Source organism: Rattus rattus, chromosome 4, assembly GCF_011064425.1.
Source record: "Rattus rattus isolate New Zealand chromosome 4, Rrattus_CSIRO_v1, whole genome shotgun sequence".
NCBI lineage: Eukaryota > Metazoa > Chordata > Mammalia > Rodentia > Muridae > Rattus > Rattus rattus.
Window position 1 is genome coordinate 20,505,422 of NC_046157.1, and position 22,343 is coordinate 20,527,764.

Sequence of the window (22,343 nt, forward strand, 5' to 3'; positions counted from 1 at the left end):
TGGTTACTTCCAGAACAGCCTGAGTTACAGATCAAGAATCCATCTTTTAAAAAAAAAATCAAAACAAAAGAAAACCCATACATCACCTAGGAATGAACCAGGAAGTCCAGGGATTAATATGAAACAAAGATAGACAGGGAGGAAGGGAGAGAAGGAGGAAGGGGGGGAGGAGGGATCTTAAACCTAACTAAGAGAACAGAAACAATCCACACAGATGGACTGTCCATACTTAGCCCACATGAATCTATAAATTCAATGTAGTCATAACTAAAATCTTGCTTGTATTTTTTCTAGAAACTTAAGAAATATGAAAAATAAAGTTTCTTAAAAAGCAAGTCACCCTTTAAAAAAACTCGACATGGAAGCCCTTGTCCTGAGATAGGGAGACAAACCAAGTGGCCAAAGCAGGGACACTGTGGCACTGGCTCACAACAAAAGAGAAAGAGAAAACCAACAGACAATAATTTTTAAAAATACACAAAAAGTATTAGGCAGACGGCAGACCAGGGATAGACACTTGAAAATGTTTAGATCACCAGAGATTTATACTTAAAATATGCAAACCATTTAAGAGCTGCCATTAAAAATTGGGCAAAACTCCGGAGAGCACCTTATGCAGATGAAACCTAAAAGCCACAAATCACAAGATGAGAGTCTAAACCTATTAATTATCACCTAATATAAATTTTTAAAAAAGCTCATAGCTGTCATAGTGGAGAAATCAGATAATTACAAACTATTGATAATGTGACGTCCACTGGGAATTCAAGCCAAATGTAAGGTTTGTCCCTAATCTAGATCCTGATTCAAGTAAGACTGAAAAAAACCTCATGAGGCAACAGGAAATGTAAACACTTGGGGCCAGAGAGATGGCTCTGTGGCTGCTGTTCCAGAGGACCCAGGTTCAATTCCCTGGACCCACATGGCAGCTCCTAACTGTCTGTAACTCTAGTTCCAGGGGATCTGACGCCCTCACACATATATGCAGGCAAAATAGCAAAGCTCATAAAATAAAAATAAATAAATCATTAAAGAAAACTTAAAAAAAGAAAGTGCAAATGATAGTAAGTTGCTGTGAGGGCCTTTGGAGTTATGATGATACTACATTTATCTTTAAAAAACAGTTCTTAAATAGGGGCCGAGGCAAATGGATCCAGAATTTGAGCAAAGTTTGGGTGACATAGTACAATCTTATCTCGGTCTTTTCAACATGCATATTCTAACATATATTGCATATACTGGGGTGACGTTAACTGAGGGAAGCAAATGGAGATAAAACAAGGTGGCTGTGATCTGTGACCGCTGGCATGGGGTTCTCGGAAGTGGAGAGGGACTGTATTATTCTGTATGTTCATATTATAAGTTCTACAACCGAAAGCTTAAAATGCCGTTCCTGTGGTACAGGCATGAGGTCTTAAGCATGATTCTCAGCTCTATAGCACTGTGGTCCATGTCTGCCATCCCAGCACTTAAGAGATGGAGACACTAGGTAGGCGGAGGCAGGAGGATCAGAGGTTCGATGTCAATCCTGATCACAGAGTGAGTTTAAGGTCATCCTGAGCAAAATGACACCGTCTCAAAAACAAAGCATCCAAACAGAATGATGTAAACTGAGACTAGATCCATGAGAAACTTTGTGTGTGTGTGTGTGTGTGTGTGTGTGGTTTACAAAAGCCAAGAGGGAAAGACATGCTCATAGAACGCACCCGAGACATGGGCGGGGAATGAGGGGTAGGGAATCTAAAACACAGATGGACGTAAAGTAAAGGGATAAAGTGCTGGCGTGCTCTGAGGGACCGGGTTCAACCCTCACACAGAACCAGCAGCCGTCACCAAGCCGTCTCTTAGGTTACACAGGCATTTTAAGAGAATGGAATGGCATGGTGGACACTTGGACTCTAGAGGACACTTGCTGATGGGTTTCCTGTATCCAGATAATGAAATTGCAAATTAGAGAGGCAGCTTTTCCTTTTAATCAAAAACATTTTAAAAATCAGAATAAGAAGTAAGAATTTCTAAAGTTCTTTGCAAATCCAGAGACAGTAGGTCACCATGCTAAATAAACAAACTAAGACACAGCACAGGCTTGGCGTGGCCTTTCACGAGGAGACTACAATCCACCCCTCGGCAGACACAGAGTGGCCCTGCCAGGGACATCCTGCTCAGAGGAATAAAGTCATCCTGTCAGAGCAATTCATTTGCAACTCAGCATAATGTCCTTTTGGGCTTCGCATTTCCCACTGCGAGTCAGTTCTGCTGTTGGCTGTGCTGAGAAAAGCCTTGATAAATAATATTTAAAGTACTGTTATTTAAACCTTCGCCTTGCAAATGTATGCTGCAGACCCCAATTAACTAATAGTTTTTGTTGTATTTATTTAATTATTGTGTGTATGTGTGTGGGAACATATGATGAAAAAGATGAACTTAGATGAAAATAGGTAAGATAGATAGATAGATGGATAGATAGATGATAGATGATAACAGATAGATGAACTGCTGTTGACAGATCTGAACATGGACTTGGGCTAGCTATGAAAGGCTTTTGGGGTTGTTGCACAAAAAGAAAAGCACGTTTAGATGACAAAATAGTAAGATTATTATTTCAGCTATGGAAATTTTGTTTAAAATTAAGAGAAAAAACTAAAGACTTGACCTTTCCTTTAACATAAGGGACCTGTGCAGTCAAGGTATGAGAATACAATGATTTAGTTTTAATTCCAGATAAAAAGTAAAACATTGGAAATATGGCTCAATGAGTACTTTTCAACAATAAATCTGATGGAATTTAAATATATATCAACTATTTATAACGAAAACAGAGTCCAAACTGAGATGTGTTCAAAGGCAAACACGCAGTAGACACTAAAAGCAGTAACAGTAAATATGCTATTATTGAGTTTAATACTGACTGCATGTCACGATAATGCTTAGATATATATGGCTGAACAAAACATGCTACCGAAATGAATCTTACTTATTCCCTTCTAACATTCCTTAGTGAGATACTAAAAACTTTTATGATGATATATGTGACCTGGGTACTCATAGAGAGGATACCATGATATAGTTCTTTACTGCAAGGAATTTACCACGGGGGCAAGGGAGAGATTAAACAGGGGGTACACTGAGATGGCTTTAGATGATAAAGATATCAATTTTTTACTTTGTGTTGACTAGCACCTCTGTAATGTGTGTTAACACATAATAAAGAACCCAAATGGTAGGAAAAAATATAACAATATGAAAATTCTATAATTTCACAAACTATATGGTATAAATTTCTATGTAACAGAAATTATTTATAAAAATTAAGAGATCTAATTTCTTAAATATTTTTAAAAATTTAAATATTCTATATGGAATGTGGATAGAGTAAAACTGAATGACATTTTGGTGTGGGATGAGTTTTCAACATATATTTCTGATAGAAAATTAAATAATTAGTATTTTAATTAATATTAGCATGAATTAGTTCCAATCTGATTAGTGCTGAAAAATACTGCCCTAGAACATTAAGAACCAGGGGCAGATGATGGCTTAGCGGGTAAAGCACTTGCCCAGCCAGCAAGGCTGACAGCCTGAGTTTGATCCCTGGAACCCACATAAAGGTGGAGTAGAGAACTGTTTTTATTGTCCTCTGACCTCCATGCATGGTCTGTGGCACATTTGTACCCCCCATGACAGACAGACAGACAGCCCCCCTCCTCCCACACACAGAATACACAGCCACAGCCACACAGCTGCTCCCGGAGTCTACTCACCTTAGTAACCTACAAAAGCTCCTCCGGTAACTCAGCCGCTGGCTGGCAGCAGCAACGCTGGGAGGAAGCGGAGGCCGGGGCGGGAAATAAGCGAGCGTGGCAGAGAATATTAGGCAGACAACTCCAAATTCTGAAAGAAAAATGAAAGCGAAGAGTTGCCCACGATACAGTTGTCAACATTTATTTTTTAATACCTCGCTCAACACAGACAAGCAAAATGTGGTGCCTACACCAGCACAGAGTGGCGGCTGGGCGTGTGTACCCCTAAGTTCCCTAGGCCACCAGTAGGAGGCGCGCTACGAACGAAGACGCACAGAGGGGCCGGTTCGTGCCAGATCGCCAAAGGTTGAAGCCCACCCAAACCCTGTAGGAGAGATTCGAGCAGCCTCAGATGACTCTAATAAGCACAAACTAGGAAAGAAGAAATATGGGAGGGCACCAGAAAGGATAGGGTTCTGTCTGATGGAGAAGACGTCTGATTCAATTCACACACTGCACAGGAAAGTTAAAGGAGAAAAGGAAGCAACTGAAAATAAACGAAGAGACTGAGCGTATAAACACGCAGTGTAAATGAAAATGGTCTCCCCTCTCCCGGGTTCAGCTTTACTCCCTCTACGCCACCCCGGAATGCAATCTCACCAGGTAACTCCGGGGTCTGTCCTGTTCTGGAGGCTTCCCATGGCTTCACTGATGCTCACCCGGTCTAAGTCACCTATGCTTCCAGTTGTCTAACCGCGCCAGCCTCTCTTCACTGGAGTTTTCCTCCACGGCTCTGTCTCTTCGTTTTCTGATGCCCACTGGGGATTCTGCTAACTCCTCCCACCCTCGGGTTCCAGGTTGGACCCCACATCTCTAAAGAACTCCACAGCACGCATGCCCACAATCTGGGTAAGCTTGCTGTAGCGGCCTGGGAGTGTCGGGGCACTCAGCATGGCACCCCACTCTGTTCTGTGCCTGTGTCTGCCTATAACCACTGCTGAGCAGGAACCACGTCAATCCCAACCCACCCAGACAAGTATGCACGAGGAGTCTGACTCGTAGCAAGCTGGTCAAGGCACACTTCAGCATAATCCAGTCCCTTCTCTGTACAACTTCTTAAGTATTTGCTCCTGACGTATACCACCAGGGCCACTTCAAAACGGGGTCACACCCTACCCTCTCAGGTCCCCTGCATGGGCCACCCTAACCTATCTGAACATCTGGTGAATGCCTATGGAATGCCCAATGCTGCTCATTATGGTGCCCTTGGTAGAGCTTCCCTTAACCCTTCGACGGCTCCCTACACCTAGGAGAAGGGTCCCCCACCTCCTATGTCCCTGTTTGTACTACAGTGGTCTCAGTACTGATCTCACCAGTTTTCAGGGCTGAGCACAGTGCTTTGGGTACAGCAAAGAACTATAAACAAGGAGCAAGACACGGGCATATGGGGGGAGGCACAGAAAGGATCTAATAGGAGTGGGTACAGGGCCTGACTCACAGTAACAAGGGGATGGATGTAAGAGGTTGTTCAGAAAGGTCAGCATGGTTAACAGACTGACAGACAGAGAGCAACGAAGAATAAACTGTGAGTGACTGGGGTTAATAAGATACAAGAATGTGGCCAATAATGGGAGGAAACAGGCTGAGTACCACCACCAGATGCTTGGCTAACGTTACTCAAGCATGACATTTCATTTTCTACATAGATGCCATTCTAGAGAAGACCCAAGAATATATGCTCTAGAGTGCTTTACTGTAAGTGGATTAAAAGTGTAAAATTAACCAAGACTTTTTTACATTTAGTGCTTTCCTAGGAATGGTTGTTTCAAACAGGCATATCCATATAATACAATGAAAGTGCATTTGAGATCGTGTATTTGTCAGTCCTCAGAGGTCTCTGATGTGACCTGGCACAGCAGAACTAGAGAGCACTGACTGGAACAGAAACCAGAGCATACAAGAGGAAAACACAACTCCAGAGTACCTGCGTATAGCACAGTCTCGATTCGGTCTTTGATATGATCCCTGCTACTCTCCGCAGTGAGGAGTGGTGCTGTCCCATTGGGCGCCGGAACCACCAGGGGCCCGACGAGGAACGCGCATGCTCCACCGAGATAGCTCAGCATCGAAGCGATCGCGGTGGCAGTGGCTCGCTCGTCAGCAGAGAACCACGTGGTGGAGAGGAACGGCGCTGCATTCATGACAGTCGGACCTGCCAGTCCGTTTAGTATCTGCCCCCCATGGATTAATCTGGAATTAGAAAAGTTGTAAGGGTGTGAGACATTTGAAGCAAGCATTTTCTATTCATTGTATGTATTTATTACATATAAGTACACTGTAGCTGTCCTCAGACACACCAGAAGAGGGCATCAGATCCCATTACAGATGGTTGTGAGCCACCATGTGGTTGCTGGGAATTGAACTCAGGACCTCTGGAAGAGCAGTCAGTGCTCTTAACCGCTGAGCCATCTCTCCAGCCCAAGCATTTTCTAAATGAAAGGATAGTAACCAAACAACAGTTTAACTACAACAATACACACACATGCACACACACATGCACACACACACACACACACACACACACACACAAGGGTAAAGAATATGACATTCTGAAAAGGTGAGCTGGTGTACTTTCTAAATGGCACGCTGACTCTGGAGGGAGAGCACACATACTTAGCTCGCCATTTACTCAAGTCAAACTAAGGACTTGCAAACTTTGGTGTGGTGGTAATAGAAATGGCGACCATAGGCTCATAGATCTGAATGTGTTGGTTACTAGGGCACTATTAGAAGTGTGACCTTGCTGGAAGAAATGTGTTATTGGGGGTGAGCTTTGGGGTTTCAAATTCTCAAGCCAGGCCCAGTGTCTCTGCCTGCTGCCTGCAGATCTGGATGTAGAGCTCTCAGCTCCTCTCAGGCACCAAGTCTGCCTGCATACCGCCATGTCTCCTGCCATGATGACAACAGACTAAACCTCTGAACTGTAAGCCAGCCCCATAGTAATTAAATGCTTTCCTTTGTAAGAGTTGCCATGGTCTTGGCGTTTCTTCACAGCAGTAGAACAGTGACTAAGACACTTGGTTCATTTGCCCTATTATTGTTTCAATTTGCTGAAATGTGAGAGCCTCGGCTCAGAAGAAACTTGCCAAGGTGCTAACAAAGCAAGTTGAAAATTAGATTCAAAATGCGTTGTTTTTTCCCAGTAGACTACAGCTTGCTAGAAAACAATACAGCTGAGCTCAGTATTTCATACCTGTTGCATGCCAGGAATTAGGATTATATCTATCCATACACAAAGTAATAATCAAGACTCTTCTGATGTCAGACAGAGCAGGCGCTGGCCGGCCTGGGTGGGGACCTACAGCTTCAATTGGGCAGGCTCAGTCCCTGACTGGGCAGCAACCCAGGCACAGGAACTCTCCTTAGGCCACAAGAGACAGGCAGAGTCACTGGTCTTTAACAAGGTACTGTACTTTTCCTCCCCTGCTCATACACTGGCTCAGAAGACTGCAGCCATGTAGGATGGTCGGTCTGCCAGCTTTTCTGAATTATCCAAAGGGGAGTGACTTTTTTCCTTCCTTGTTTTCATCTCTTTCTACATACACCGACCCCAACCCTCTGGGCTTCTGTACTTCTGTACTTCTGTTTTCCTAAAGCCAACCAACCTCCTTCCCTCCCTCCCTCCCTCCTCCCCCTCCTCCCGTGTGGTCCTTGCCACTCTGTGTGGCCACTGTGCCAGCAGTAGAGGCCACACTTCCCCTCCTCTTCTCCAAGCAGCTGCCGAGGTGTTTCAGCTAGCCGGCTCCAGGGCTTTACACACTAATTTACGTCTCTACTTCACTCCACACTTAGTTTTTATTGCTGAGACCAAGAGCCCCGACTTGCCCTGTATCACTGTCTGCGCAGGCGAGCTCTGTGACTAGACGTCCGAATGGCCCCAGACACTGAGATCCCACTTCCTCTGTAGAACAAGAAGGTAAGTTTAGACTCTGCATCTCCTGAGCATCTGCAAGGCCGAGTGAGCTCCTGGAACCTTTGCCTCACCAGACCTCTTTCTGGAGCGTGTGAGAACTGGACTAGGGCCTCACAGTGAGGCCTGCCGCTCTGCCTCCGGCTCCGGCATTGAGGTCAGTGACGGTCAGTCACACCAGCTTCCATTCAACTGCTCTCCTGAACTTTTTCCTAATTGGCTACCTAGTATGCTTACCTCTTACTGACCAAACCCTTGTCACCTTCATCCTCCGACTCAACAACACACACACACACACACACACACACACACAGAGAGAGAGAGAGAGAGAGCCAGAGGAGAGAGAATCCAGGGAGCAATCCTGAAAAAAAAGCCAGGTAGGTGTCCACAGAAGTCTAGGAAAGAAAGGGAAGGGACCCACAGGTGAATGTCTCCTACCTGTGCTTATTAAGCAGCATGTTGGTTTCATCCTTATTCATATTCTCTCTCTCTCTCTCTCTCTCTCTCTCTCTCTCTCTCTCTCTCTCTCTCTCTAAGTGGCATCGTAAACCATTCAGGAAAAAAAATCCTGAATGCAGAAAGAAATGATGAATGGGGGAGGCAGGGCCTGAGCAGAGGCTGAGCGACCAGGAGGTTAAAGCGGGTCTACCATCCCCACGGATGTCACACAGGCTGCTTGGAGGGAAAGTAGCTCCAAATGCCATCAATCCATACTGCTAGGCTCAACAATGAGAAAAATGAAGATCTCTAGTGTAAGGGAAATCATTTTCTGAGAGAAAGAAAGAAGTGAATTCAAAGTGTTTATGTGTCCAGATAGTTGCTCTAAAGCCAGCGGATCCCTGGATACCACAGCAATGCTACCACGTGATGTCTTTTTCACCACAGACCTGTCTATGTATGATCCGTGCACGGCTAAACTGTTTAGAGCCCTCAAGTCATTGAAATGCACATGTGAGATCAATTCCATTTAAATATTTTTGAAATTTTAATTTAGCAATGCAAAAATGCAAAGTGAGAGCCAACAAGGCACTCAGCAGGTTAAGGTGCTTACCGCCAAGCCTGACAACCAGAGTCTGACCCTTGGGAACCACAAAGCAAAAGGGGACAATGGACTGTCCTCTACAACCCTGCTGTGACACATGTACTGTCTCCACCATGCTCACCATTAATGCTGTTACCAAAGATGTTGAGGGTGTAAAGGTCACCATGACATCACTGTCGCAGTACGTGGCAGGGGGTAGGACAGCTGAGACTCACTTGTTTCTGACAAGGATGGTCGGGAGCTGTCCTAGGTAACTGGAGGGGTGAAATGTGGGGTCTGTGCACTGGGCCTGTGCAGGCCTGTGAGCTGCAGCTGTGTTGCCTCTTTCCTCCCAGGGCTTCCAGAGTGTTCTGTGTGCCCCAGCCTCCACTCAGCTAACTGCTGCTGCTCCCTTCCTCCCACACGCTTGCTCGTTTCCCCCTTACCTGGCTTCGGCGAGCCCCGTTTATCCCTCCACGGTGGAAATATGGGATGGAGTTAGGGTTTCCATAGTGAGCAGCAAGAAGAGTAAGATCCTGAGGTCCTTCCCACACACACAGCCTGGGATACAGGGACAAGGCTGTGCACTCCCAGGGCCTGCAGTAAGGCCCTGGCCATAAGAGGTCTGCTGAGTCCTTGACTGTTCTGGTTATCTGTGGCTCCCAATGCCCAGCACGGAGGACAAGCCCTGAGGGACATGTGGATGGCATGACCTTAGGGACACGTGGTTGGCACCTGTGCACAGCTGCACTCCTCGTTCTATTCGATATTCTCAAAGAATATGGAACCATGGAACGCATACCTATGATTCACAAGTGGTTCCTACTCAAAAATAACATGTTTTATCCTTTAAATTTTTGTAACTAAAATTTCAGACCTACTTCCTTGAGAGGTTAATAACACACTGAAAAATACCACCTATAATTTTATAACTTCCCTTTCTCTAGAAAGCACTGAGTGGAGTTTCAGTCACATAACTAACAGCTAAGGCGGAAGAAATCAGAAGACTAGAAATCAGAATCCCAAGTGACGCCATTACCCACAGACCCCTCTGTTCTCCTACAGGTCTCAGTCTGAAGGTTCTCCATTTGCAAATAAGGGCAGTAGGCCCAGGCCAAGAGAGTCAAGGCACACAGTGCCTGGGACATTTGCATCCTGAGTGTAGCCCTACTTTACCAGACCCAGGTTATGATTTCACTGCTGAGGCTAGGGACTGACTGACTTTACAAATGCAGCACATACGTCTTTGGGTAAGCTAGTGCTCTTTACTTAAAGTCTTTGTTTGTTTGTTTGTTTTCACTTTGCTTTTCCAGACAGGATTTCTCTGTGTATCCCTGGCTGTCCTGGAACTTGTTCTTTTAAAGCAGGCTGGCCTTGAACTCACAGAGATCAGCTTACCTCTGCCTTCCATGTACTGAGATCAAAAGTATATGCCACCACCACCCAGCCTTAAATTCTATTTTAAAATATGAAATCATTTAGAACTAAAAATTACTTCTCTAAGACGTAATATGCCACCAATTCAGAAACTTTCTCCCAGCCTTCTTCCATCCAACATAAACCCACTGATATTGAAAATGGGAAGTCTAGAAACTGTCTGCCTTCTTCACAGCCCAAGAAAGGTTCCGAATTAACTCCAGGAAAGAGGAAGTTAGGCAAGGAGAGATGGAGACCCTAGGAAGTCCCCAGTTTGGAAACTTTGTTAGAGCTTCTATTTTTAAATGAAAACTTAGTGTACTTTTCAATCTTTAAACAAGTTTGGCCAATTATGTCTGAATGCTCAAGGCAGCTACAGCCGACACTGAAGGGAACAGAAAGCCCAGGCCCTAAAGGACTGTTAAATAGTAGCTTCTAAAACACCAGTTAGAGAAAGGACAGGGACACGGTGCAAGCACACTGAGGCAAGAAGTCCCAGCCTCTGGGCTCCTTCTGCTCTAGTAACTGTGGAATGTTTGCTGAGACACCATTCTTAGAGAGCATGCCCCCATATCCACTACCCTCTTTTACCCCCTCCTCCATCCCGTAGTCCCCTTTGCTGTCTCGACAGTCTCACTTCTACCTCCATGTCATCTGTACACAATGGCTCTATGTATCTACAAAGACTAGGACCCACAAAGGAGAGAAAACATGCAGCACATGTCTTTCTGAGACTGACAACTAGCTTAACATGGTTGAATCCATCTTTCTGCAAACAACTTTACTCCAGTATTCTTTATGTCTGGGAAATCCACATTTTGCCCATTCTTCCGTTGAGAGACACCCAGGGTGTATCTATAACTCGGCTCTTGTGCACAGTGCTGCAGCGAACACCGGTGTGCCTGAATCTCTGTGATGAGTCCACCCTGGCTCTTCTGGGTAAACACTGGCAGGTGGTATTGCGAGGTCATGTGGTCATTCTATTTTTTGTTTTCTGAGAAACTTCCATACCGATTCCTAGAGTGGTTGGACTAGTTCTCACTCCACCAGCAGTGTGTAATGTCCTCACTCACATCAGTGTGCAAGGCCCCTCTGTCTGTGTCTAGGGCAGGACTGGATGTTACTTCTATTCTGACTGAGGTGAGGTGGAATATCAATCACGTTTAAATTTGCATTTCTCCGATGCTCATGACAGTGAATGCTTTTTTTCACATTTACTGGCTGTTTGTATCTCTCTGAGAACTGGCTGCTCGTCTCATCGGCTCATTGACTGAGTCGCTAGTCTGTTGGCATTTGGTATTGGGAGTTCCTAACGAACCCTCAGTCATTTCTCACTCCATAGGCTGTCTCTTCACTTACTCGCTTCTTTTGCTGTATGGAAAACTCTTCAGCTACATGAAAGCCTGTTTGTTAATTGTCGGCTGCATTTTCTAAGCAGGCGGAGTCTTATATAAAGCCCTTGCCTGTGTCGCTATCTTGAAGCACTTTCGCATTCTTTCCTCCTGTCAGTACACAGCCTCGTTACAGCATCGATGGACCCACAGGTCTACCAACCCACAGCCACCACAGCACAGGCAGCATTTTATTTCATCCATAAGGTACTCCTTCACGTATAACGTAAAGGTCACAGGTTCAGATCAGATGGACACTACTGTGCCCCACACCCTCTCGCCAACTCCAAAGTCTTTGCTTTATATTGTGCAGTGGAAATTTGAGGGCTCTTTGGTGGGGCAAACACGTGAAAGCACGTTTCACTGAAGCAGACACAGGAGAGAGGATGTTCTGCTAAAGCAAACACGTGAAAGGACACGCGATGAAGGGTTCTTCGTAACAACTTGCATGTATTGGTCCGCCTTACATTGTGTAGTTGGGCTGCACTTGTCAGGACGCCATAGACAGAGACACACTAGAAAAATGTCTGCTGCTGGGCTGCAGTTTCTTGCCGCTTCCCAGGCTGATTGGATGCATGTGCTGAGCGAGGCATGTGGAGGACACGTGATGTTTGGAGGGTATAAACAGGACTCCACAGAGTGACGGAGACAGAGCTTGGCTTGCTGGTACAGCTGGCTGTGCAACCCTTGTGAGTCTTCGCTGATCTTCAGTTCCCTGAGAGAAGCACAGCAGAGAACCTCTCCTGGTGTCCCTGTTGGTCCCTCCTGCTGACTGGAGCCGAGGCTGAGGCCTGGCTGTCTCTGCTAAGTGGAGTCACTGCTGTTGCTAACCTGACTGAACTGAACTGAACTGCTCGTGAACTGTGAAGTGTTTGTGAGTGGATCGAGCTGCAGCTGCCTGCTGACCTGTGAACTGAACTGCCGATTTCCAGACAACACAGACGGGAACTCCAAAGAACCTTTCTAAACAGGTCCACTCCCCACTCCCCATATCCTTTCTTTTCCTCTATCTCTGGTGGATGGTGGGCTAACAGGGAGGTTAAAGTTTTCGAGAGCCATCATGAACAATAAGGTTTGAAAAAACTAAAGTTACTTGGGGGGTTGGGGATTTAGCTCAGCAGTAGAGCGCTTGCCTAGCTGGCGCAAGGCCCTGGGTTCGGTCCCCAGCTCTGAAAAAAAGGAAAAAAAAAACCAAAAAACTAAAGTTACAACACTGCGTTTCTTTTTGGTACTATTGCTCTTTCTCTTGGTAAGTTGGGATTTTTCTTTGTGTGTGGAGAGCTAGATACATGTGTGCAGTGCATGTGGGAGGAGGATACATGTGTGCAGTGCATATGGTTAAGAGGATACATGTGTACAGTGTATGTGGGAGGAGGATACATTTGTGAAATGCATGTGGTAGGAGGATACATGTGTGCAGTGCATATGGTAGGAAGATACATGTGTGCAGTGCATGTGGGAGGAGGATACATGTGTACAGTGCATGTGGTAGGAGGATACATGTGTGCAGTGCATGTGGGAGGAGGATACATATTTGTAGTGCATGTGGGAGGAGGATACATGTGTGCAGTGCATGTGGGAGGAGGATACATGTGCAGTGCATAGGAGGTGGGAGGAGGATACATGTGTGCAGTGCATGTGGGAGAAGTCACTTTGTGGGTGCACAGGTGAGGAGGCCAGAAGTCTGTGTCAGGTCTGTGTCTTCCTTGTTTCTTTGCTGACTGACTAGGATGGCTGTCATCAAGCTTGAGAGATCTGGCTGTCTGTATCTTATTTGATCATCCGGTGAGGTGGGAAATTATGGGGAATAGCCTTGACTAAAGTCCATCTCTTGGTCAGTATTTAATATTTAATAAAGCTTGCTTTAAATCTGGCCCAAAATGGTGGAGTTGTTTTTTTTCTGACGATTCACAGGATTAACAACAGAACAACCTTCATGCTCCAGCCCACATGCCTTTCCTGGATGATAAAACAAGAAACACTATGTTGTTTGAGCTGGTATATTCTGGGATCTATTTTTTAGAACAGGTTACCCTGCTCCCTGATTGAGACATTAGTTAAGAAGTTGGGAGCTACACTCACAAGGATATGCCATGCTTGGCACTGCCCGAGTGCTTCAACTGTAGGCCAAGAGGGCTGGCGACCTGGAAACCCACAGTAAAGATATATACTTGGTTAGGATAACCAAGAACTGCATGGGAAAACCATGACGGCACTCTGAGTTTCCCGCCTCGTGCTGATTACTGTGGTTTGGATCACAGAATCTCAGTCCTGAGGTTTGGAAGCCAACCTATGGTACACCCTTTGGGAGGTGGAGCCTCACGGAGGAAAGCTGGTCACTTCCTGCCTTGTGGTACACAACTTCCTTTGACCTGAGACATTCCCTTAGACAAGGGCAACCGGGACAAATGACCACAGAGTAAAACCCAAAAGCCCAAACAATCCAGACCTCCATTTAAATTGACATTTAAATTTTTTAAATTGTTTTTTGGGGCTGGGGTTTCCCTGTGTAGCTACAGCTCTCCTGAGACTTTGTAGACCAGGCCGGCCTCATACTCGGAAATCATCCTGCCTCTGCCTCCCAAGACCTGGCATCTTTTTTTCCAGGCATTTTATCACAGTGGTAAACCAACACTGGTAAACCAAACAGACACACTGATTTCAGGATGTCACCTGGGAGTGACACAAAGTCGGGGATGTGCTAGCTGGTTTGCGAGCATTAATATAAGGGGCAATAGCCTGCTAGACTTCCTTTCCGCTCAGAGTCTGCAACATGAATTAATGAATATCCAGGAACTGCAGTCTGAGCTTGCTCCTAAGTCATAAATGGTGGGAAACAGAAAAGGCCTGCAGCATGTCTACACATACAGATCAGGTGAAGGGTGGAGTTTTCCCATCAGGATGTGGCCTTTTGAGGATAGCATCGAGGTAGTCCTCATTAAACTGGGGAGCAGGGGCTGGAGAGGTGGCTCATAAGTTCAGAGTGCGTACTGCTCTGGCTGCAGAGAATCCAAGCGTCGTGTTCCAGCACCCGCACTGGGCAGCTCTCAACCACCTACAACTCCAGCTCCAGGAGACTCAATGCTCCTGGCCTCCATGGGCGCCTGCACGCACTTGTACAAACCCACGGGTACACACACACACACAATGCGGTTTAAAAACAGGGTAAGGGGAGAGTCCAGAGGCGTAAAAACCATAACCAGGACTGAAAATCTGCAGTCACGTGGGAACCTTCTGACAGGTTAGGGGACTAGAAGTGCTTGAGAGATGCACATACTGCCAAGACCCCACAAAACAATCCTACAGAACTGGCCCCCGGGGCCCCAAATCAGCTCCTGCTAGAAAGTAAACTGTGACACCTCGCTGTGGTACCTTCAAGCTTTAGGAGAGCTATTAAGGTCCACATTTAACTGTGGAGCCGGGGCTGGAGCTGCGGGGCAGCTGAGCTCCACTTTGCCCTCTTGCAGACGGATGTGCCTGACCACAGGATAAGCCTGCACCAATGAGAGGAGAGATCCTGACCACACGATAAGCCTGCACCAATGAGAGGAGAGATCTTGACCACAGGATAAGCCTGCACCAATGAGAGGAGAGATCTTGACCACAGGATAAGCCTGCACCAATGAGAGGAGAGATCCTGACCACACGATAAGCCTGCACCAATGAGAGGAGAGATCCTGACCACACAATAAGCCTGCACCAATGAGAGGAGAGAGAAGTGATGCGCACAGCCTCTGCTCATCACCCAAAGATGCTATGACACCCTATTCAGGAGCCAGCTCTGGTCACACAGTCAGGGTGGTCATCATCAGGATGCGGGAACTACCAACTTCTCTTAAGTACCTTGCTAACTTTTAGACTGCTGTGGGCCACCTCACAGTATTAATATTTGAAAGAAAAATAAACTTTTATCAAGCTGTATTTTTAGTCTCCTTGTTGCAGAGGCCTTCCTATTCAAAAATAGGTTTGTTAAGTAAATATTGACTGAATTGTCAATTCAAATGATGGAATATGATGGAAACCAACATTTGCTAAGTAGGGCCACTGTTTCCATGTCATTGGACATCTTTTTTTTTTTTCTTTTTTTAATTTTTGAGATTATCTAATTAAGCCATTTCTCCTGCCCTTTTCTCCCTTCAAACCCTTGACTTTTTTTCTTAATGCTTTGCCGGCCAGTCTTAGTTGTCAGCTTGGCACACCTGGGGACAGGAGGTCTCCGTTGAAGAACTGCCTCCGTCTGGCCTGTGGGCACGTCAATGGGCCACTCTCTTGATGGCTAATTTGATGCAGGGAGGCCCATCCTCTGTGGCGATGCCATCCCTGGGCAGGTGGCCTGAGCCGTGTCCGAGGCAGTGAAACAAGCCAGTAAGCACTGTTCCTCGTGGCTCTGCATCCATTTCTGCCCAGTCCCTGCTCTGACTTCTCCCAGTGATGGAGGAGAAGGAAGAAATACCCTTTCCTCCCCTACATTGGTTTTAGGCAATGTTTTATCACGGTTAACATAGAAGCAAAGCAGGACAAGTGCTTATATAATTTACAAACTACCTAAAACATTTCCAGCACACGTCCTCACACTTTGCATTTTATGATTTATTTTGAAGCATAAAATTCCAGATGTTGGTGTGAAAACATTAACCTAAGCATACTCCAACTCTAACTGCAAGTGAGTGTTTCCCTGTGAGATTTCTTTACTGTTTCTGTGCTTAAGAAAACAAACAACTCTATGGGAACAAGGTTTACTTCAGGAAACAGCTCTTTGGGACCAGTTTTTGACTCTGTGGGGGGCGTACTTTGATGCCCGCAGCAGCAGCAGCAGCCTACGCAGCGTAAGGAGACTGAGCTAGGCTAACAGTAACCACTCCTGGGACAGCAGCTGCTCTGCTTCTGGGACGGTGGCCCGAGCCCATCCGCTCGGGTCTTCACTGCGTCATGACCAACAACAGCTCCCAGCATTGCTCTTCAGCCAATTTGTTGTGCATAAAATAAATTTTAATATTAAGGGGAGGGGGAACTCCAAGACAAGCTCTTACTTTGAAGGAAAAAAAGCAAAGGACATTTTCAGCAGCCTTTGAAATACTCTTACATTTTTACTTTTTCTTGGGGCAGAACGTGGCTCTGGGGGAGGAGTGCTTGTCTAGAACTACGCATTTGGCGGTGCACTTGGGAGGTGAAGTCAAGAGAATTAAGTTCAAAGTCAACCTCAGCTACATAGGAACAGGAGGCCAGCCTGGGCTACATTATGATAGCCTCTTCCCAACCCCTCCAACCAAACAGTCAGAGAAAAGCTGTATTTCTTTATTGTTGTTTTGTATGTGTGCACATGTGCCATGGTGTATGTGAGGAGGCCAGGGGACCTTGCAGCAGTTGGTTCTTTCCATGTAGGTCTCGGGGACTGAACTTAGTCATCAATTACAGCAGCAGGTACCGTTCCCTGCCCAGCCACCTTGCTGGCCCTGAAATATTCTCAGTGGCCCAATTCAAGCTGCTCTGAAAACCTCACCCACATTGATCATGTGACCTGCACAGACCGGAGAGGGAGACAGGGAGGGATCGATTACCTGCTAGCTCTGTGGGGTTCTAACCTGGGCGATGGGACTGCAGTATGCACGTGCCTGATGATTCTTTCTTCAAAATGTGTGTTCTGTATAATTATCTACATATGTATGATATGTTGATCAACAGAAAGACGTAATATTCCTGTGTGATGTTGGGGTCTGGGAACTACCTCAGACATCAACATATCATAGTGACAACAGAGAGAAGGGCTTAGTGCCAGAGCTCTGATTTCACACCTTCCCTCTACTGAGGACTCACAGTACTAGACACCTGCTGCCACCGGTCTTGAAGCCCACCCCGGCACCAGGCAGAAACACTAAAAACGTGATCCCAGAGCTTTAAGAACCAAACAGGGCAACAGAATTATTAATAGTCTAAATCTTCAAGATTTATTTTTGTTTTATGAGTGCTTTGCCTGCATGTATCTATGTGTACATGGCTGGTGCCCAAGGTGGCCAGGAGAGGCCATCGGGTCCTTTAGAATAGCGTTAACGGAAGATTCTGAGCAGGAATGTGGGTGCTGGGAACCGACTCAGGTCCTCTGCAAGAGCAACAGAGCTCTTCAGTCCCTAGAGTCTAAGTAGTAATTACCTAAAACTCACCTATGCGGTTGGTTATATCACAGAACGGATTAGTGAGATGCAATTTACTCAACTGCCACTTTAAAGTGAAAGTGCCCTGCCCTAGGCAGGCAGTCCTTACGTCTAAATGAGCATGAGATTACCTAACAGACCTCCCTAAAATTGTTAGCACTGGGGTGGGGACCAAGGATCTAGAAGGTTAGTAAACGGGGAGTTTGTGGAATTTATTTTTAAAGATATGAATGTAGGGGAATTTTAATTTTATATATTTATAGAAAAGAATCTTAGTTCTTAAATGTACACGTCAAATGATGCACATTTCTACACTGGAGAAATTTACATAGAACCCTTCCCTGTCTTTGTTCCTCTCACCCTTCACTATTCAGAGTTTACATGCACAAAGCGTGGTGCTTGACCAATAGGAGAACAGTGATCTGTGAGTGACAGCTCCTGGATGGACACACCCTTATGCTGAACCTTCAACAAGGCTGCTTGATTACAACTCCAATGGCCCAAGAGAATGGGATGTGTCCAGTCCAAAGCCAAATTACCTTAGGCCAGCCACCTTTAGGCCTTCATGGCACACTGACTGCCCTCTTCTGTAAGTGACCAGTCTTTGTGACCATTACGTAAATCCTTTGGAATGTACAAACTACTGGTTCCCACCAAGCAAAAGGCTAACAATGCTGTCATGCTACATCAGAGACCCACAGTGAGATGTCTGTGAACGTCCTACAAGATGTTCACATTGATGTATTTGAATAGTGTCACGATTTACTTACGATCTTTTTCTTCCGTACACAGGTTAGAGTGACCTGAATCTATGGCTCTTCATATCGGCTCGAGAATAAGTCATCTCTTGCCTTTTTTGAAGTAAGAGTTGTTTTCTCACCAACATTTAGTAAGCGCTTTAATTTTTCTTAATTGAAAAGACCATGCATACAACCCTGCACACAGCCCTGCATACAGCCCAAACCTTGCATATAGCCCCACTTACAGCCTTGCACACAGCCCTGCACACAGCCCAAACCTTGCATACAGCCCAGCACACAGCCCTGCATACAGACCCACCATACAGTCCTGCATACAGCCCTGCACACAGCCCAAACCTTGCATACAGACCCACCATACAGTCCTGCACACAGCCCAAGCCCTGCATACAGCCCCACCATACAGCCCTGCATACAGTCCCACATACAGCCCTGCATACAGCCCCACATACAGCCCTGCATACAGCCCCACATACAGCCCTGCATACAGCCCCACATACAGCCCTGCATACAGCCCTGCACACAGCCCAAACCTTGCATAAGGCCCCACATACAGCCCTGCATACAGCCCTGCACACAGCCCAAACCTTGCATACAGACCCACCATATAGTCCTGCATACAGCTACGCTGTTTCATTTTGCTTTTGTCAACTTGACACGAGCTAGACTCGTTTGAGAAGAGGAACCTCAATTGATAAAATGCCTCCATCAGATCGTCTATAAATTGTCTGTGGGGCATATTCTTGATTAACGACTTATATGGGAGGTGTCAGCCCACTGGGGTTGCTGTCTGGGCAGACGGTTCTGGGGTCTATAAGAAAGCAGGCTAAGCAAACTGTAGGAGGCAGCATTCCTCCAGGCCTCTCTGCATCGGTTCCTGCCTCCAGATTCCTGCCTTGAGTTTTTGCCCTGACTTTCTCTCGTCATGGACTATAAGCTGTAAATGAAATATATATATTTCTTCCCCAACTTGCTTTTGGTCACAGTGTTTATCACAGCAACAGAAAGCAACCTAAGACATATATACACATGTGGTAGAATATTCCTGATAGTAGTTAAGAATATAAAACAACAAATAAATGTTTTCTTCTCTCTCCAGACTTGGAGTTCCTTGGCTCCTTCCCCAGAGACAACCGGCAGCAATGGCTTCTTCTAGAAAAAGTCCATGCTGAAGCTGCCATATATACCTTTGTCACTGTTTTCTAAGTAGAGCACACTAAACATACTGTTCTCAACACACTTCTTTGCTCAGAGCACATTTTACAGACTGTCTACACACCTCTAGAACTGTTACCTTACACAGCCACAAACAATCCCACAATCCACTGCACAGGCCTCTGTGGCTGGCAGCTGGGCGAGCCCAGCCTTCCTCTATCACAAACAAAGCTGCACACACATGGGTGTGCCTGCCACCTGGTACGGTTTTATAAGTAGGGTAATTTTCTATAAATACACAGAATGAAGAACACGTATACTCTAAACGAGACATATTGCCCCAACGCTCTGCAAATAGGACATCCCAAGCTGTTCCAACACCAGCAATGCCAGGTAGGTATCTGGTTACTGTCTTAACCTTTGTTTATTTGGCCATGACAGAAAGCTGGCTTCTCCCCTTCAATTCTGTCCTCTGCATTTTAATTTCTATTATTGCTTGTCATTCCCATTCCCTTCTGGACTGCTACTTCTTTCCTGTCTTGACATAATTACTCCCAACTAAAGAAATGGCCATTTTGTCTTCTTTGTTGAACTTCCTGCTTTTTAAACGAGTCTTTTGACTTTGTTTTACAGTGTGGCTCATGAAGACATCTGACTACATTTTGATGTGGCTTTTGGGGTTTGTGTCTTAGCTGTCAGGCCCCTTTCTCACTTGGTTTTTTTAAAACACCATTTCCTAATACCTTTATGGCTTATTTTATATGTTTAGGCCTTTGATACAACAGGAATTTACTAAAGCAGGAAGGCAAGGATCTAGGTGTCTTCTCACTTTTTCTTTTTTTAGCTTCTAAAAGCCTTGAGCAAATGGCCTTTTCTCCTACAGTCATTCGACAACTTGGCCAGCTGCAACACAATGGAGACCATTTCTAGAAAAACCTGTTCCTCAGAGCCACACTCTTCAGCTGTCTGACCCGTTAGTAAAGCTGCTCAAGGATTGCACTGACCGAGTGACCTGAGTGAAAAGGTAATGAGCCCGGCACCTGTTATGGAGGACGGTACATCTGTGACTAAGGACAGAAATCACTTCCTGTAACTTCACGCATAGGAAGTCTAGCTTGTTGTGGAGCGCGCACAGCACTGCACACTATAGTGTAATGCCATCTGCTGCTGCAGAGCGCTTACAGGTCCTCTCGGTTACTGTTGACTGGATCTTAGAAGAAATGAATTCTGATTATCTGGGCCTCCCTCTGTTTTGGGACCCCCCTCTTATCTATGATGCTGGCCAAGCATCTTTTCCTGACTTTTCATCAGGACCTTCGGATAAAATACTACATTACAGTACATTAAAATATTGGTTGACATATTTATCAATAATGCACCCATACCACTCAAGGTGGAACCCATTAGAAAGCACCCCTCAGAATGCTGCTCTGCATGGTGTCTGAGAGTCACAGACTCAAGACTTAGGAAGTCAGGATGGAGAGCACCATTCTAACAGGCTGGGTCAGAACTCGAAAAGCTCCACGTGAGGTGGGCCCACAAGACACAGGTTTCCAAATTCTTATCTCAGTGATATTTAAATGAATTTCGTAGGTCTTTATTCCATCCACAATGTCAGGTAAACTGAAAAAAATAGCAATCTAGCACATTTATCAGGTAAAAATATAGGTTCTAATTATATATTTTCATTTTGACAGCTGCACTCGGGATGCTGCTTGGAATTACTGCAGGACATTGGGTATCTTACTCCGGGAAGCTTATTCTTTACAGCCGAACACAAGATTAAAATAAGTTTATACCATCTTCTTAGGAAAGGTTCGCTATCTCTGAGCTGTTTCTCCTCCCTGTCCACCCTTTCTTTATGAGCTCTATTTCTCTTCTGTTTCAGTTCCTCAGGCAGAACGCAGACCGACTCTTTGTTTCCAGAACCATAACTGGAATTGGGATGCAACAGCACAGGTGGCCCAGAGCAGAATTAAAACCAGAGGCTGAGTGACTCCTTCAGAGTGCCCTGAGGACACTATACTGAGATGGCATTTTAACTCCATGGATGCTTAAAAACAAACAAGGCTGCACTGCTTAAGACAACTAAGACCACATCGAACACAATAAAGATGCAGCTCAGGGAGGATGGAAGCCCACAGCCTTCCATGGGAGCCCATGTGACTTTTCCTGGCTTTCTCTTACAATACAAAACATTTGTAACTTAAGTTTCCTGAAAAGAGAATATATTTTGAAAACCGGAAAACAAACACTTATTTTTAAAGTGTAAGGTTCTGTTCTAAATGAAAGCCACCCCACCTTGCCTCCTACATCTCTGTCTAACAGATCTACAGGTTGCAACTCAGTCTCAGCTGCACCACCTCTGACCTCTTCTCACATTTGGGCACCCTTATCATTCCCAGAACTCCTTGCAGCCAGGCGTTCCCTGGATCCCTTTCCTCCCCATATCTGCATGTCCAGAAGCAAGTTCTCCAAAATACAGACAGAATGTCACCACTTTCTCATGTTATCATTGCTTGCACAATGCCCAGTGACCTCTCTCCTGGCTCTCTGACTAGTTTCCTAGGGGCTTCCTTATTTTCACTGTGACCTCCAGCTTGCCTACCTACAGGCAAGACTGCAGCCTGTGACCAGGACTCTCCACAGCTTAAGACCTTCGGCAGGTCTGTAACTCAAAAAAAGCCCTGAAGTCCACACAGGAGCTCACGCAATCTTAAAGGACCCAGCCGCACACTTCTGC

The 22,343-nt window shown here is 45.6% G+C and overlaps 1 protein-coding gene across 1 annotated transcript in view; it reads right to left on the reverse strand.

The window, feature by feature from the left end:
- Slc49a4 (solute carrier family 49 member 4) overlaps positions 1-22,343 on the reverse strand; it is a 72,997-nt gene that overhangs the window by 31,832 nt on the left and 18,822 nt on the right. The window contains exons 3-4 of the mRNA XM_032900162.1: positions 5,725-5,990; positions 3,762-3,891 (exon numbers count right to left, since the gene is read on the reverse strand). Of these exons, the coding sequence (XP_032756053.1) occupies positions 3,762-3,891; positions 5,725-5,990 (396 nt within the window). The remainder of the gene's footprint in view (positions 1-3,761; positions 3,892-5,724; positions 5,991-22,343) is intronic.